We start from the raw sequence: 17,837 nt of genomic DNA, 5'->3' as shown, positions 1-17,837 counted from the left end.
GGGTTGGCCGCGGCATGCACTCTCCGATTTATCCTGATGGCTAAATGGAGAGCGCAATCAAAGGATGTTGGGCGTCTGGGTTGGTCGCTGTGTGCACTTCCTGATTTATCCTGGTGATCGGTAGGAAACTTCCGTAGGACCAGACCGATTACCCTCAGGGATAGCCTCATAAGTGGGCAAGAGTCGAATTTTGACGAAGCTGAGGCAATATCCTCCCCGTTATAGTCAACTGCAACTTCTCGATTTACCTCCTTACAGATGATCGTGATCGATCGTGTGAGACCGCTGGATGACTTTTTGTTGAAGTATTCAACTTATTTAATTCAATTAGAATAACAAAAAAAACACAATTAATGGATTAGTGGGGGCCAATTAAGCTCTTCGTTGGACCTTCACTTAAACACAACTCATTAGTCCTCACTAATTTATAATAAGAGAGATATCTCCAGTTGTCCCTTTGTTTACACAAATATTTCTAATTTTTTTAATATTATCTTTATACAGTTAAATAAGAAAAGAGTAATTTTTAACATTCCTCAAAGTTTAATATTTTTATTTTTATTAATATTAAGATATTTTTTTAGAATTTTAAGCGATAATTTTTTTAAAAAAATTAGGTAAGGTGGTAAACAAATCAAAACTTGTAAAAATTTATTTATACTTGTTTTATATATATATAAATTTGTAATATTAGCAATATTTAGAATGTAAAAGTTTCACCTAAGCAAATCAATTTAATTAAAACAGTTTGAACAACTATTTCAACCATTTAATTAATTTTAAATTTGAGATAATTCAATTGCTTACCTTATTAAATAATCTTAAATAACATAAAACTTGATCTTTTTTTTATAATCTTTTCAATTTGGCTCATATTTTATCGATTATTTTTATTTTACCCTTCCCGTGGTATATATATAGACACAGAAATGGCTCCTCTGTTTCCAGTCTAGCTCGATGGCGCTCAGGTCGGCCTCCTCCTTCGTCCTCGCCGTCCTTATCGCCGCCGCCGCCGCGGCCTCCACCGCCGAGGCGCAGCAACCGACGGCAGCGCCTTCCCCGAGCTCCTCGGGGCCGATCAACATCACCGACATCCTCGTGAAAGGCGGGCAGTACAGCTCCTTCATCCACCTCCTCCACGCGACGCGGGTGGACGAGCAGATCGACGCGCAGCTCAACACCTCCTTCACCGGCATGACCGTCTTCGCCCCCACCGATAACGCCTTCCGGTCCGCCAGCAGCCTCAACGGCCTCACCCAGCAGCAGCAGATCGAGCTCGCCCTCTACCACGTCGTCCCGCAGTTCTTCACCCTCGCCGGGTTCCAGACCGCCAGCAACCCGATTCTGACCGACGCCTCCGGCGTCACGGGGCAGTGGACGGTCAACGTCACCGCCGTCGCCAACAGCCAGCAGGTCAACATCTCCACCGGCGTCGTGGAGACGCAGGTGGGGAACGCGCTGCGCGACGAGCCCCCGCTCGTGGTTTACTCCCTCGACAAGGTGCTGCTCCCGTACGAGCTCTTCCCGTCCAAGTCGTCGCCGGCGCCGCCGCCGTCGTCCTCAGAAAGTGGGAGCGGCGACTCAGCCAATTCCTCGTCGCCGGCGGCGTCGGCCCCAACGCCGCCTCACGGAGGCGGCTCCTCCTTGAAGGGACGGAGTAGTTTGATCGCCGGAGTTGGGATCTGGGCAGCTGTTGCCGCTGCCAATTGGCTGTGAGAATATATATATATATATATATATATATAATTAAGCGCCGGTTTGACTTTACATCTGGCATTGGATCGAACGAGTATGTTGAGATTTGTGTTAAAAATAATTTTCTTAAAATAAATTTACCTAAATTAAATGCTACAACTGGCTCGATCATGTTTGCAACTGAACAGAACTTAACCTAAATGCTATCACCAAAAATATAAACAAAATATTATCGAGCAAATCTATCCGATTGAAAGAGTGTGCTTGCACACGAGTTGATTGAATTTAGTATGATCCGAGTTCTTGATCTGCATCTGTTCCAATCGATACATCATGGATGGCTCAAACGTTGATTCAAGGCTTTGTCGACGTGCACACTCCTGTGATACTACAAAAAGAGAAGAAGATGCCTATAAGACAATCAAAAGAGGATTAGAATGGTACCGAGAATGGAATACCCGGCAAGTCAACTTCGACGCTCAAGTTAGGATTCGACAAAATAAAGGGGTTTAAAGGGCTTGGGGAAGTTAGGGTTTGTGTGTGTATCTCCACCCATGGACGTGGGCTACCTTTTTAGAACAATTGATCTTCAAAATACGGAAAGATTCCGTTTGTTGCTAGATTTTTGGGAGTGCGTTCCTGTTTCCATGGAAGAATCAGCTCTATGCCCCCTGATTTAAACGGAACGACCATGTCTTCAAATATATTGAAAGTTAACTCGGGAAGCATGTCAAGACCGAGTTATGAGGTCAGCACACGGTGTGTGGGAGGCGCGCAGAGACCAAGTCAAGAGGTCGGCATATATACTTAAGGAAGCATACCGAGATCGAAGCAGGAAGTCGGCGTATATATACTTAAGAAAACATAGCGAGACCTAGGCAGGAGATCGGAATATGCTTAAGGAAGCATGTCGAGACCGGAGCAGGAGATCGGCGTATGCTTAAAGAAGCATACCGAGACTTGGACAGGAGGTCGGCATATGCTTAAGGAAGCATGCCAAGACTAGGGTAGAAGGTCGGCGTATGCTTAAGGAAACATGCCGAGACCGGGGCAGAAGGTCGACATATGCTTAAGGAAGCATGTCGAGACCGAAGCAGAAGGTCTGCATATGTTTAAGGAAGCATGCTGAGACTGGAGCAGGAGGTCGGCATATGCTTAAGGAAGCATACCGAGACCAAAGCAGGAGGTCGGTGTATATTTAAGGAAGCATGTCGAGACCGGGACAGGAGATCGGCATATGCTTTAGGAAGCATGCCGAAACTGAAATAGGAGCTCAGCGTATAGTTAAGAAAGCATACCGAGAACAGAACAAGAGGTCAGAGATTTACTTAGGATTCAGGGAATGGCTCTTGTCAATTAACCGATACTTATATTTACTCTTTTTTTCGTTATTCCTCATTATACTCGACGCCCACGCAAGCACTAAATAACCCTTCCAGATCAGCACCCTTGCGATCGCATGCATAAAAGAAAATCTCTCATCCATATATATTCAAACTTCTTTAGTAATTGGAGTTCATTTTCCGTGAACTTCCTTCCCCTAAACAAGCCAAACAAAGACATGTACCGAAAAGAAAGGATTAGCCATGAGTTTCTCTTTGAAGCATCAATTTTTCCACCCAGCAGTTCTCTAGCACAGTTTCATGCAAAGGAATTTTCTTTGATACTATACAAAATCATATTTCAAAACTTTTTATTTTTTCTCAATTTAAATTTCTAAAAAATTTAAACTCCCTTTACTTTAAATTATTAAGACGCAAGGACGACGGATCCAAGAATTTCATTCCTTCAACGAAAATATGCATTTAAATTAAGGGCACGTTCGGCATTCTTCTCTCATTCACTTCTCATTTCTATTAGAGATATCTAATAGGTCAATCTATGAGTTTATCAATCCGTCACATGATAGAATGAAGTGGGCTGGCCCATCAACTTAGCAAATTAAAAAATTTTCAATTCGACCCAACCAAATATAGGTTGTATGTTAGGTTCAATCGATGAATCTATCAAAAAAAAATAAAAAAAAATATTAAAAATTTTAAATTTGAATTACAATTTAAATAGATTAAGTTGAAAATTTTAAATTTGGATTATCGTTTAGATGTATCAAATCCACTAGTTCATTGAATTTTCTATTTAATTTAATTTTTTAAAATAAATTTTCTTAATCCACGAATCAACTCAACTCAAGTTCATCATGAGCCAATTCAGTGTTAAGATTTAGATAAGCGTTTGTCCAAATTTTTTGATTTTATTTTTTGTTTTTTATTTTTTTATTATTGAAATGAAAAACCACCTTGCAATAATAAAAATAAATATATAAATAGGCTTTTATAATAGACCATTTCAACTCCACAATCATCCAAAGTGATCATTCAACGCAAAAGATTCGGACAAAATAAAAGACTCGGACAAAACAAAAAAATCGGATAAACGCTTATCTAAATCTTAACACCCATATTGATCGCAAGCCTAGGCGGATCGGCCATCTACATCAATTTTAAAATGAATTGATAAAATTTCAATTTAATCCGTTTAAATTATTTGATAAAATGAATCAACTCGACGGATCCGATCTAAACTTCCACTTTAGCTCCGTCCCTGCATCGGTATTCGGTAATAGCATGTTTCACACAGACGAAAATGATACATTTATCATTTCAAAATTGATGCTTATCTCAGTTCATCTATAACAAACTTAATTTAATTTCTACAGAGTTTCCAATTCTAGTGAATTGACAACCCTACATGCAGTTCCCACTCCATTTGTAGAATTAGCACAGTCGCATTCCTCCATTCCAGTCGACAATTTCTCTTTCGACTGTTCATATTCTCAAGTTTGACTCTGTCTAAGATTTCAACGCAAAGACTTGGATTCGGGGCTGTAATTAATGTTCTTCGTAGTTTGCCGTTTGGTCTGGGCCAAAGTCAAAGTCAACGTTCGATCCGCTGCTCGCTTCATGTCTTCCAGCTGTATGGGGGGGAGTTGGTTGCGGTCTGATTACGATCCGACGGCCATCAGGGACTTCCATCCTTCTACGCGCCGTGTAAACCGACAAGCCTAGCGGCTGCGGTGGGTCAGCGGGAGGACCAGTCAAAGTCAGTTCCCCTTCCACTCTGGGCACTAGACGGCTGTTTACTTGGAGGCGTGGATTGAAGAAGGAAAGAATCAACAAAGAAAAAAAATTTTAATCCCTACAGGAAGAGAAAAGAAAAATAATAATAAAAAAATCTCTTCAACAAAAGATGAAATCCGCCACCCTAGCAGTTCCACACGATCATCTGTGATGAGGTAAATTGAAAAATTACAGTTGGTTACGACGAAGGAGGGCATTGCCTCGGCTTTGTTGAGATTCGACTCTTGTCCATTTCAGTAACTCTACTTTGTCGTAACCAACTAATGTTCCCGAACAATAAAATAATCTCAAGGGAAGGGAAGAAAAGGAAGAGGGATATGGAAGTGAAATAATAGAAAAAAGGAAGGAAAAATTGACGAAGTCATTAGTGGTCGTGCAAGGTTGCTCGTTGCTCCCAATGGATGCGAGGCGATCGTGCAGACCGCCCACATGGCTCATGGCAAGCTCGAGGCTACCGCGCAAGCTACCCATTGTTCAAGCTGGTGAGTGTGAGGCGATTGTACAAGCCGCGCCCCCACTGCTCACAACGAGCATGAGGTGACCCTGCACAACCACCCACGACACGATGAGCACGAGACGAGACCCTGCATGACCACTCATGCGGGGTTGGACAGGTGGGCAGTCGCTTAGTGTCGCCCGAGCTAGGTTAACAACAACACAGTGCAGCTCGCACTAGGTAGGGTTGCCCACGACTCTTGTAATTGAAGACAAAATCGAGAAGAAAATCATTCTGCCCGATTTTAGGTAGATAAAAATTTATTTAGAAAGTAATTGACAGACGAATTTATGGATTCATCTGTGATAAGTAAACAACACAAAGGATAAATGATTCATCCTTTTTTGTGAAATAAACAACAGAAAGATTTTCGTGAAGAAATTTTTTCTCGATTTTTGAATCTGTCCTCCCAAGTAAACTGATTTTTTATTTAACTTGATTAAAAATATTATATTTTTATATATAAAAAACCCTTTATAAACTCAACTATTATTCTATAAAACTATCTAAATATTAGAGTATAAATAAGTGTGTTAATCAAGAACCCTAAAAGCTACACTCTTCCCCTCTCCCTCTCTTTCCTTCACCACCAAGCTAAGCTCTCTACTTGCACCATATCTCTCTCGCGCTCAGTTTCCATGTCTGGATCCGGAAGAGAACTCTTCTTCTCCGACGCCGGCGACGCGCCGACGCCGGCGACTACTCCTGGCTTCGCGATGATAGAGATCCTCTTTCACACTTCATGAGCTTCGACGATGCCTACTTCTGTGAAGCTCTTGGTTCGCAGAGCAGCAGCTTCGCTGAGTTAGCAGCTGACGTTGCAGCTCCATCCTCTCCGGCACCGTCGAGGAATTTCCAGCCGCTTCCTCTTCCTCCCTCGAGGTAGAGAAAGAATCAGGTGAGAACCCACAAGAGGGTAAAGCAGCTGCTGGTGAAGCAGCAGCAAATCTTGATAACAACGACGACGACGACAAACCTAAGAAAGTAGTACTGTAAGTAGTTAACCTAAATCTAATCCATGCGTAAGATCTTCTTTAGCTTTAAGTTCGTTTTTAAAGCAAAAAAAAGGTCCGATTGAAGCTACTTTTGGAAGTGCATGCGTGCTACTTTGCGACTTCCATTGATTCTGCAAGTCTGTACATGTGTGAAAATTTGCTGCTAGGGTTCCTCACCTTTTGCCTAACAAAACAAACAAGTACTTGTTGATTAGGGTTTCCACAATATCCCTATCAATTGGTCATAAACACTGCTTCAGGATTGATTGATCATGAGAGATGCGATGATGACTGCAATTTACAACAGTTTATATATACAAATATATAATTAATTACAGGAAGAAAGGAGAGAAGAGACCAAGGGCAGCTAGGGTTGCCTTCATCACCAGAAGTGATGTGGATCATCTGGAAGATGGCTACAGATGGAGAAAGTATGGCCAGAAAGCAGTCAAAAACAGTCCCTTTCCAAGGTCAGACATTATGTTCTAGTAAATTGATCTTATGCAATAAGACTTGATTGTTATTGTTATTATTCATTTGATCTACTCGGATCCATCTAACTCACTCGTTAAATTCAATTACTCAACTTTGTTATTTGTTTCGAGATGTTGAGTTCAATATAATAAGCACGTCTAACTGGTTGAACTGGTCTGACTTTAGGTATCAATTTGTTTGGCTTGCTTAGCTCACTTTGTACATATTTATATATTTTTTAAAAATAATAAAAAATATATAAATTTAAAAATATATTTCATTTTCGATTTCAGAAGCTACTATCGGTGCACCTCTCAGAAGTGCATGGTGAAGAAAATGGTGGAGAGGTCGCACCAAGACCCGACCATTGTGATCACGACCTACGAAGGCAGACACACTCACCCGAGTCCTACTCCTACTTCCCGAGCCGGAACCGGCACCGTGAGGATGCCACCGGCGATGACACTATTTCCAGCCCCCGGTTACCTCGATAACCGGAGAATGCCTCCAGTGGCACCAAACCACCTCCATGAATACTAGACAGTGATCTAACTTGTTGTCTATATGTAACTTGATATTGTTGAATATGAGGTTAATTAATTATCAGTTAAGTTTGGATGATGAAAAGATTTTGTTGCTAAAATGTTAATGATTTGTAGGCCAAAATTCCATGGTTAAAATGATTAATATTACATAAATAGTTTAGTATCAATTATGCCTAAAAATTTTGGTTAAATTTGAAGGCTTTGATTATGATCTATTTTATAAAATTTATGATTTAGGTCAAATAATGCCCCAAGTGAGCATGGGAACTAAGGATGGAACGAGTAGAGAGATAAGACTTAGTCGTGATTCGCGGCCAAGCTAAAGCTCGCGATTGTAATTCACCAAGCTACGGGAGCAACTTATCGTCGGTGTGAGTTTACTTCTTGTTGGTTTAGAGTTTGCGTTCGCTAGAGGTTTTGCGAGAGATGGTTTAGAATGATCTACCCTACTTAAAAGGTTCAGTAAACCGAGAAAGTTATCTCGATTCTCATGTAATTCATCCTTTCTCTAATCGAAGGTTAACGACAACGAAAGGATCTTATCGATCATCCATCATGCGACTAAATTCATGCTCGAGACCGAGCCCGAGCCCGAACACGTTCTCGGTCAGGCCGAGCTCGACCCGAACTAGGCAAGTCTGTGAGCCATCTCACTAGAAGATCACACTCTTGTTGTCGCTCGAATAACAAAATGCTGGCCTTTCCTGTTGGGACTCTGCTTCTTCCTTTCCCTTTTTTTTTTTTCCCTGCGAATCAAAAACACACCGCGCGCGTTCCTCGATCCCGTTGCCAAATTCGTCTTCGTCCCTCTTCTCCTCGCCTATAAATCGCCATAAATCATTCATTCGACCTGTGTGATTCTCCGATCATCGAGTCAAAACGACCAATTCCATTTCCAGCGATTAACACAGAGGTGGAAGCAAATCGTCCATGGAGGGGAAGCAAGCGGCGAGCTTGAAGTCGTACGCCAATCTGGCGTACGGCTACTTCATCGTCTCCATGCTCCTCTCCTTCGCCGCCGTGGCGATGACGGCGACGAAGCTCGAGTGGCTCCTTGAGCTCTGCTTCCGATGGGGCAACAGAGTTCACCGCGACCACAGTCTTTTCCTGCTGTTGCTCCTCGTCTCGTTCTCCGTGATGCTGATGCATCTCGCAATGCGGTGGCCGCGCGCGGTCTACCTGGTGGACTTCGCCTGCCACTTGCCTCCGCCGGAGCTCAAGATCTCCTTCAAGGAGTTGGAGGAGCGGTCGCTCTCCTGCGAGAAGTACGACAAGGAGACGCTCGCGTTCCAGCTCAAGGTTCTCGCGCGCTCCGGCCTGGGCGACGAGGCCTACATCCCGCCGGCTCTGCACCAGGTGCCCCCTCGCCCGTCCATGGCCTCCGCCCGCGCCGAGACGCAGCAGGTCGTCTTCGGCGCCCTCGACTCCCTCTTCGCCCGCACCGCCCTCGATCCCCGCGACGTCGACGTGCTCGTCGTCAATTGCAGCCTCTTCAACCCCACCCCCTCCATCTCGTCCATGATCGTCAACCACTACCGCCTCCGCTCCGACATCCGCACCTTCAACCTCGGCGGCATGGGCTGCAGCGCCAGCCTCATCGCCGTCCACCTCGCGCGCGACCTCCTCCAGGTGGGCTAAAAATTGATAGGTAAAAGATTGGGAAAGAGACGAATTTATATGTGAAAATTCAGGTATACCGCGAGGCATACGCGGTGGTGGTCAGCACCGAGAACATCACGCAGAACTGGTACGTCGGCCGCCGCCGCCCGATGCTGATCCCTAACTGCCTCTTCCGGGTGGGCGGCGCCGCCGTACTGCTGTCGAACCGACGCGCGGAGAGAGGGCGCGCCAAATATCGGTTGACCCACGTGGTGCGCACGCACCACGGCGGCGACGACAGGGCCTACCGCTGCGTGTTCCAGGAGGAGGACGAGGAGGGGCACATGGGCGTGGCGCTGTCGAAGGAGGTGATGCCCGTGTCGGCCAGCGCGCTCCGCGACAACATCGCTGCGCTGGGCCGACGGGTGCTGCCGCTGAGCGAGCAGCTGAGGTTCTTGGCGCACAAGGCGGCGGGGGCAGGGGCGAAGGCGGCGGCGCGGGTGCCGGACTTCAAGAGGGCGTTCGAGCACTTCTGCATCCACGCCGGCGGACGGGCGGTGATCCGCCAGCTGGAGGCCAGCCTGGGGCTGAGGCCCATCGACGTGGAGGCGTCGCGGATGACGCTGCACCGGTTCGGCAACACCTCGTCGAGCTCCATCTGGTACGAACTGGCGTACATCGAGGCGAAGGGGCGGGTGCTCAGGGGCCACCGCGTGTGGCAGATCGCCTTCGGCAGCGGCTTCAAGTGCAACAGCGCGGTGTGGCAGGCGCTGCGCGACGTGGCGCCGCCGCCCGACGGGCCGTGGCAGGACTGCATCCACCGCTACCCGGTGCCGACGCTCGACGACCAAATCGCTCCAGAATCACAGCAGCAGTAGATGATGATAAACATAGTCAAAGTAATCTGAGCACACTGTTCTTCATAATATTCCGGCCAAGCTCGCCGATTATCTCCTCGATGATAAGTTAATAAGAAGCTCCACCAGCAGCTGAATAACAGAGTATGGCTGTGTAATTCTAAATCTGAGATGCCTAAACCCTAAACCTCCTACTTCTATTGGTCTTTTACAGGAATTTTACAGTAAGATCACGAGATAACGTCGAGCTAAAATCAGTACTCAAGACGAGTAACTACGACAATTAGTAGATGAAGGCATTCAGCTCACGATGTTTGGGAGGTTATGGAGAAAGGTTACGATAAAAACAAATGATAAGTCAGTACTATCTTCAACTCAAAAAGATAATTTAAAAGATTTAAAAATGAGAGACAAAAAGGCTCTCTTTCTTGTTTATCAAGCCTTAGATGATGATGGTTTTAAGAAAATCTTAAATGCTACTTCTGCCAAGTAAGCATGACAAAAGCTCCAAGTCTCATATCAAGAAGAAGAAAAGGTGAAAAAAGTATGCCATCAGACATTAAAAAGTCAATTTGATGCTCTTCGTATGAAGGAACGTGAGTTGGTATCTAATTATTTTTCTAGAGTCTCTATCCATTTCCAATCAACTAAAGAGAAATAGTGAGCAATTAGAAGAAATAACTATTATTGAGAAAATTCTTCGATCATTGGATTCAAGATTTGATAATATTACAACTATTATTGAAGAGACCAAGGATCTACAAGCCATGACGATAGAGCAACTCTTGGGTTCATTACAAGCTCATGAAGAAAAGAAGAAGATAAATAAAGAGATCACTCAATAACTCCTTAAGACGTCTCTTCAACCAACTAAGAAGGATGAAAATTTCTCTAACAATAGAAGCCAACGTGAAAGAGGTCGTGGATATGGATGAGGGTGTGCTAGTGAACAAGAATGGGGTTCCAATAACAACAATGAAAGAGGAGAAAATTCAACAAGAGGACGTGGAAGAGGTCATACAAACTCGAGGTATGATAAATCTCAAGTTAAGTGCTACAATTGTGACAAATTTGGTCATTATGCTAGAGAGTGTAGATCATCTAAGAAGAAAGTATATGAAAGAGTAAACTATATGGAAGAAAGAAAAGAAGAAGATGACACCCTATTGCTAGCATACAAAGATAATGAAAGAGGCGAAGATACAATGTGGTATCTCGACACTGGTGCAAGCAATCATATGTGTGGAAAAAGAAGCATGTTCGTAGAGCTTGATGAATCAGTTGGTGGCAATGTATCATTCGGAGATGAATCAAAGATCAACATAAAAGGCAAAGGTAACATTCTCATCCGCTTGAAGAATGGAAAATATCAATTTATTTCGAATGTTTACTTTGTGCCAAATATGAAGAGCAATATCTTGAGCTTAGAACAACTCTTGGAAAAAGGATATGATATTCACCTAAAAGATAACATGCTCTTCTTGAAAGATGATATTGGTCGCTTGATTGCTAATGTGCCCATGACAAGAAATAGAATGTTCTTGCTTAATATTCAAAATGATATTGCCAAGTGTCTAAATGCTTGCTACAAAGACACTACTTGGCTATGACATCTTCGATTTGGGCATCTCAATTTCGGAGGACTAGAATTGCTCTCAAAGAAGGAGATGGTGAGAGGACTACCTTGCATCAAACATCCTGATCAATTATGTGAAGCATGTCTAGTTGGGAAGCATTTCAGAAAAAGCTTTCCAAAAGAGTCAAGTTCAAGAGCCCAAAAGCCGCTTGAGCTCATACACACGGATGTTTGTGGCCCGATAAAGCCAAGTTCACTTGGTAAGAGTAACTATTTCCTTCTCTTCATAGATGATTTTTCTCAAAAAACTTGGGTGTATTTCTTGAAGCAAAAAATCGGAGGTCTTCGACATATTCAAGAAATTCAAGGCTATGGTGGAAAAGGAGAGCGGCCTTGAGATCAAAGTCGTGCGATCTGATCGAGGAGGAGAATTTACTTCAACAGAATTTCAAGAATTCTGTGAAGCAAATGGAATACGACGACCTCTAACAGTTCCAAGATCCCCTCAACAAAATGAAGTGGCGGAAAGAAAGAATAGAACCATCCTTGACATAGCAAGGAGCATGCTTAAAAGCAAGAGGCTGCCAAAGGAATTTTGGATAGAAGTGGTTGCATGTGCAGTATACTTAGCCAACCGATCACCAACAAAGAGTGTGTGGGGCAAGACACCACAAGAAGCATGGAGCAGAAAGGAAAGCCTGGGATCTCTCATCTAAAAGTTTTTGGGAGTATAGCCCATGTTCATGTGCCTGATGAATCAAGAAGCAAGTTAGATGATAAGAGCAAGAAGTTCATCTTTATTGGCTACAACACCAACTCAAAAGGGTATAAGCTATACAATCTAGATACTGGGAAGACAATCATCAGTCGTGATGTCATATTTGATGAAGAAGAAGAATGAAATTGGGAATCTCAAAATGAAGACTACAACTTCTTCCCATACTTTGAAGAAGAAGATAAAGAGCAACCAAGGATGGAGCAAACAAGAGAGGAGCATATTACTCCACCAGTAACACCAACTTCAAGTACTGAAGGAAATTCATCTACATCAACTTCAAGTGAAAGAGTACAACGCTTCAGGAGCTTACGAGACATTTATGAGGTAACTGAGAATCAAGATAATCTTACTCTATTTTGTCTCTTTGTCGATTGCGAGCCTATGGATTTTCAAGAAGCTATAAAGAGCAAAAAGTGGAAAGATGCAATGGATGAAGAAATCAAGGCGATTGAGAAGAATGACACATGAGAGATAACTTCACTTCCTGAAGGACACAAGACAATTGACGTGAAGTGGGTGTACAAAATAAAGAAGAATGTCAAAGGAGAAGTTGAAAGATACAAAGCAAGATTGGTGGCAAAAGGTTATAGTCAAAAAGTTGACATTGACTATAATGAGGTATTTGCTCCCGTTGCTCGATTAGAAACTATCAGACTAATCATCTCTTTAGCAGCTCAAAATAAGTGGAGAATACATCAAATGGATGTAAAATCTACTTTCTTAAATGGAATTCTAGAAGAAGAAATCTATATTCAACAACCATCAGGTTATGAAGTCAAAGGACAAGAAGACAAAGTTCTAAAATTGAAGAAGACTCTCTACGGGCTAAAGCAAGCACTAAGGGCATGGAATAGTCGGATAGACAAATACTTGCAAGAGAAAGACTTCATCAAATGTCCTTATGAGCATGCACTTTACATTCAGAATAAAGATAAAGATATTCTGATCGTCTGCTTATATGTCGATGACTTGATCTTCACTGGAAGCAATCCAAGTATGTTTGGAAGAATTTAAAGAAACAATGACTAAGGAGTTTGAGATGACTGATATTAGGCTCATGGCATATTATTTGGGCATCGAAGTAAATTAAAGGGAAGATGGAATCTTCATCTCACAAGAAGGTTATGCAAGAGAGATATTAAAGAAGTTCAAGATGGATAACAGCAAGCCCATAAACACCCCAATAGAATGTGGAGTCAAACTATCAAAGCATGATGAAGGAGAAAGAGTTGACCCAACATTTTTCAAGAGCTTGGTTGGAAGCTTACGATACTTGACATGCACAAGGCCTGATATTCTTTATGTCGTTGGACTTGTTAGCCGCTATATGGAGGATCCAACTACCACCCATTTTAAAATCGCTAAGAGAATTTTATGCTATATCAAAGGTACGATAAATTTTGGATTGCTTTATTCATCATCTAATAATTTTAAGCTTGAAGGATATAGCGATAGTGATTGGGGTGGAGATATGGATGATAGAAAAAGTACTACCGAATTTGTGTTCTATATGGGAGATACAATTTCACTTGGATGTCAAAGAAACAACCTATTGTCACACTTTCTACTTGTGAAGCGGAGTACATGACTGCGACTTCATGTGTTTGTCATACTATTTGGCTCAGAAATTTATTAAAGGAGCTAAATTTACCACAAGAAGAGGCAACCAAGATTCGAGTTGATAACAAGTCTGCAATAGCACTAGCAAAGAATCTAATCTTCCATGATAGAAGTAAGCATATCGATATGTGCTATCACTATATCAGAGAGTGCATCATAAGAAAAAAAAATGCAAGTAGAATACATAAAGTCTCAAGATCAAGTTGCTGATATCTTTACCAAGCCACTCAAATTTGAAGACTTTATCAAAATGCAAAGTTTGCTTGGAGTCACAAAATTAAATTTAAGAGGGGGTGTTGAAAATTAAATTTAATTTTATGATATTAAAATAATATAGTATGTGGAGTTAGTGTATTGATGAGGTGGCTGAGTAGTGGTGGTCATGTGATATTAGTGGGAGTAGAGGAATAAAATAATAGAGTTAGTGGTTTTACATATATGGGTTATGTTATTAGTCTATAAATATGTTACTTGTTTATGAATGATGCAGATCAAAAAATTTGGAATTTAATATTTTTTTATTATTTCTCTTCCAAATCTTTCTTCCACAAATCTCTTTTATTTTTCCAACAGAAGTTGCAACATTCCTCCTTTCCTTTTTCTTCTTCGAGTTTACTTTTATTTTCTTCGTATTTTCATTCCCTTCTCAGGGGAAATATTTCTACAGTGGATTCCTTTCTCTTTTAATCCACGTCTCCTAATAAACAGAGCATAAGTCTCTCCATATGACTCGGGGTCTTCGTAGCATTCAAAATCCCAAGTCAACTTGCACTCGTTTATCTAGATCAAACTGTTGACCCTAGCAATTATCAAGGGCCTTACACGGTCGATCCCACGACTATATGTAAGAAGATAAATCGAGAAACTGCAATTAGCCACGACATAGAAAGATATTGTCTCGACTTCGATGAATTATCAAGTCAGTCACGATCTAAAGGACGGTCCCTCATCATCTTAATTAATCCTAATTAGTCGATATTAGCTGAATAACTGACGCTATGATTAAATGATACGACTAATAGCTTTCTAAACGTGCCATCGATCGATCATTTGTGAATGGCTCTGGTCTTAATTTGGATGGAGAACTCATCACACGAGTCCACCTTGCTCAAGTTACCAATATTAATTAGCACGTAAGATCTAACAATTAGAGCGGACAAAGATAGCAAGAACACAATCTTAAGGAAATTGTCGAATAATCGGAGCTATTCAATATCATAGGAGGGGGCAATTGGATTATTGGGGTGATTTTTGTCGAGAAACAATGGCTTTCTTATGGTCGGACACGACCAAGTTACTGATCGATCAATGACTTATCGATAAAGAACGAGTATTGGAGTTACTCTATGCTCTTATATATTTTCTTCTTTTTTTCAATTTGAATTTTGAAAGCCCATCTAATAGTTTTCGATAAGTTTATAATGGACTCCAAATATGCTCAAATTCTCAAACCAAAAATAATATTATCTTTAAATTGCCAATATTTCAAAATAATAGCTCTTTGAAAAATTCATGCATAATTTAAAAAGTACAGTACGTGATTTAAATATTTAAAAAATTTAAGCGTGTGATTATAAATTCCCGGTCAAACTGCCCGCCAAAACGCGTGATAGGAATAAAAAAAGTAAAAGGCGGGCAAACCGACGAGTCAAGGTTTGCAAAAGTCAAAGTCAAAGTCAAACCGCGTGGGCAGGTCGCGTCGATCGGGCCCCACCTGACCACTCGGCTGCTTCCAGTAGAAACACCGGTACCAAATGAATCTGCACCGTGTCAGATTCTCTAAAACAGAGAGTAAGATCGATCAGATCTTTCATATTTTGCATAAAAAATGCTCTAACAATTGCGAAGAACACAGAAACAGAGATACGGTCAGATCATGGCGATCTGGAAGTCAACACCACACTGCACCATCACCATGCACGCATCGACTAGGAGATCCCACCTCCAGCTGTTTGCCTGGCTGGAGTGCAGAAAATCTCCAGAAAAAGAAAAGAACTGGAGATTTGATCGATACTTAAAACTCTCCCTGCAACTGCTACTGAATCACGCCTGAATTTAATAACGCCCAATATCGATTCTTAAATCGCTGTTAGGTCGCTGCAGATGATCAGCAAAGCAAAAGTGAAAAGAAAAAAGGAAAAAAAAAAGAAAAAGAAGAAAAAGCAAACAGTCAAAAGTTGGATTGTGAAGCAAGGAAGGAAGTATTCTTCTCGGTGTCTCTGTTGGTAAAAGGCACATTTGACTAGGTTTTTTCAAGGCTGCTGCAGCAGCTACAAGAGGCTTTGGGTTTGCCCCACGCCATTGCCAGAGGATCCTTCTTCCTTGCTTCCTTAGCTCTTTGGTCCTTCTTCCTTGCTGTTTCTTTCTTAGCTTTTAAGGCTGTAAACATTCAGGCATGGAGCGATTGTCAGATGAGCAGATTTCTGAGTTCCAAGAGGCCTTCTGCCTCTTTGACAAAGATGGAGATGGTTTGTTCTCCTTCCCTCTTTGAAATCTGGTCGAGTAATTGGTGTTCTTGCAAATTTTGTTTGTATATATTTTGATTCTCTCTGGTTGATGTTGTGATAGGCTGTATTACTCTGGAAGAACTTGCCACTGTCATTCGGTCATTGGGTCAGGACCCTTCTGAAGAAGAGCTAAGAGATATGATCAAGGAGGTCGACATCAATGGAAATGGCACCATAGAATTCACTGAGTTCTTGAACTTAATGGCAAGGAAGATGAAGGTAAACACACAAAATTTGAGTTCCAAAAGTGTTTCTTGTTTGGCTATAAATCATGTCAAATCTTATTAAACTGAACACTCCCTGTTTTGTCTTTGTTTTTGCTCCTACAATCAAAAGGAGACAGATGCTGAGGAAGAACTCCGTGAAGCCTTTAAGGTCTTTGACAAAGATCAAAATGGATACATCTCAGCCTCTGAGGTAAGTTTATAATTGAAAGTCTTAGCGCAATGGTAAAGTTATTATTGTGTGACCTTGTGATCATGGATTCGAATTGCAGAAACAAAATAAGATTGCGTACAATAGACTCACTATTCATTCATAATTCATGTTATGAAATGTTCTCAATTAGATGACTGTAATTGACCTTTCCAATGATAAACTATGCTGTATACAGCTGAGGAATGTGATGATCAATCTGGGAGAGAAGATGACAGACGAAGAGGTCCTTCAGATGATCAAGGAGGCAGACACCGACGGCGATGGGCAAGTGAATTTCGAGGAGTTTTCGCGAATGATGATGGCTGTCTGAAGAACATCCAGACTCTATGCCCTGATGCAAGTGCAAAGCTTCATGTTGCTTTCTTGCTTATCTCTTCTATTGGAATATTGGTTAGTTTTTTGATACTTGCAACACATCAGTTGCCAAATATTTATCAGATACTTCTGTATCATCTACTCAGAAAACATCAATTGATATATATTTCATGTTTATATTTATGTTGGTTCTTATAAGCTTGAGGACTTGTGGTTTTAGATTAAAAAGGTGTAAAGGTGCTTTAAGAAGCATCATCATATACAGAGAGAAAAACAATTGTTGGTTTCATGAAAGATGAACAATTGAGGCAGAAACTCACAAACACTGAAATTGCAAACATCAGGATTGGTCTTTTGTGATCATTATAGTTACACAGTAGGAGAAGGATACATATCTTGGTGGTATTTTGTGGTCGCAATAGATCCTTCTCCAAGACCTCGTAATTATGAGAACTTGTGTTGATGTTTATTTCTCCATTTGAAAGGATTTGGGTCCCCAAAAGGTTAAGGTAATTGAATTTCTTCTCACCCTATTGGAAAGAAGATTTCGACAGTTGTTGCTCTCTCTTCTTTGGAAGATCATCCTTCCGCAAAGGTGTTTGATTTTGATCTTCAGATTGTTCTAGCAAAACAATGACAATGACTCTGAATTCAAATTTGATTTATAGTTATTCGTTGTTTTCATTTTGTTAAATTACTATATATATCAATGATAAGTTTCTATTTAAAATTGTTCCTAGTCTTTACGGATTTATGTACAAAAAATGATTCTATTTTTAGGAAATTTTTTACTTCGTGCATCGGA

General features: G+C 41.5%; 3 protein-coding genes and 1 pseudogene across 3 annotated transcripts; all 4 read left to right on the top strand.

Moving 5' to 3' along the window:
* The first annotated feature begins 957 nt into the window (after positions 1–957).
* On the top strand, positions 958–1,716 carry LOC141832501 (fasciclin-like arabinogalactan protein 6). The gene has a single exon (XM_074720004.1). It carries the CDS (start codon positions 958–960, stop codon positions 1,714–1,716), a length of 759 nt encoding a protein of 252 aa, XP_074576105.1.
* Positions 1,717–5,902: 4,186 nt separating this feature from the next.
* On the top strand, positions 5,903–7,403 carry LOC141831920 (uncharacterized; annotated as a pseudogene).
* A 1,079-nt stretch (positions 7,404–8,482) lies between these two features.
* LOC141831842 (3-ketoacyl-CoA synthase 4-like) lies at positions 8,483–9,974 on the top strand. Its single transcript, XM_074719248.1, has 2 exons — positions 8,483–8,971; positions 9,034–9,974. Exons 1-2 carry the CDS (start codon positions 8,486–8,488, stop codon positions 9,817–9,819), a joined length of 1,272 nt encoding a protein of 423 aa, XP_074575349.1. The 5' UTR covers positions 8,483–8,485; the 3' UTR covers positions 9,820–9,974.
* A 5,755-nt stretch (positions 9,975–15,729) lies between these two features.
* Positions 15,730–17,209, top strand: LOC141831921 (calmodulin-like protein 11). The gene is made up of 4 exons (XM_074719343.1): positions 15,730–16,240; positions 16,341–16,498; positions 16,616–16,696; positions 16,893–17,209. The coding sequence occupies exons 1-4, from the start codon at positions 16,168–16,170 to the stop codon at positions 17,025–17,027; spliced, it is 447 nt and encodes a 148-aa protein (XP_074575444.1). The 5' UTR covers positions 15,730–16,167; the 3' UTR covers positions 17,028–17,209.
* The last annotated feature ends 628 nt before the right edge of the window (positions 17,210–17,837 follow it).

The sequence above is a fragment of the Curcuma longa genome, chromosome 7 (genome assembly GCF_044706935.1).
Source record: "Curcuma longa cultivar G26 ecotype Majalengka, Jawa Barat chromosome 7, ITB_CL_G26_1.1, whole genome shotgun sequence".
Taxonomy (NCBI): domain Eukaryota; kingdom Viridiplantae; phylum Streptophyta; class Magnoliopsida; order Zingiberales; family Zingiberaceae; genus Curcuma; species Curcuma longa.
The sequence above is the reverse complement of the archived record's forward strand: the minus strand, read 5'-3'. Positions and strand labels throughout refer to the sequence as shown.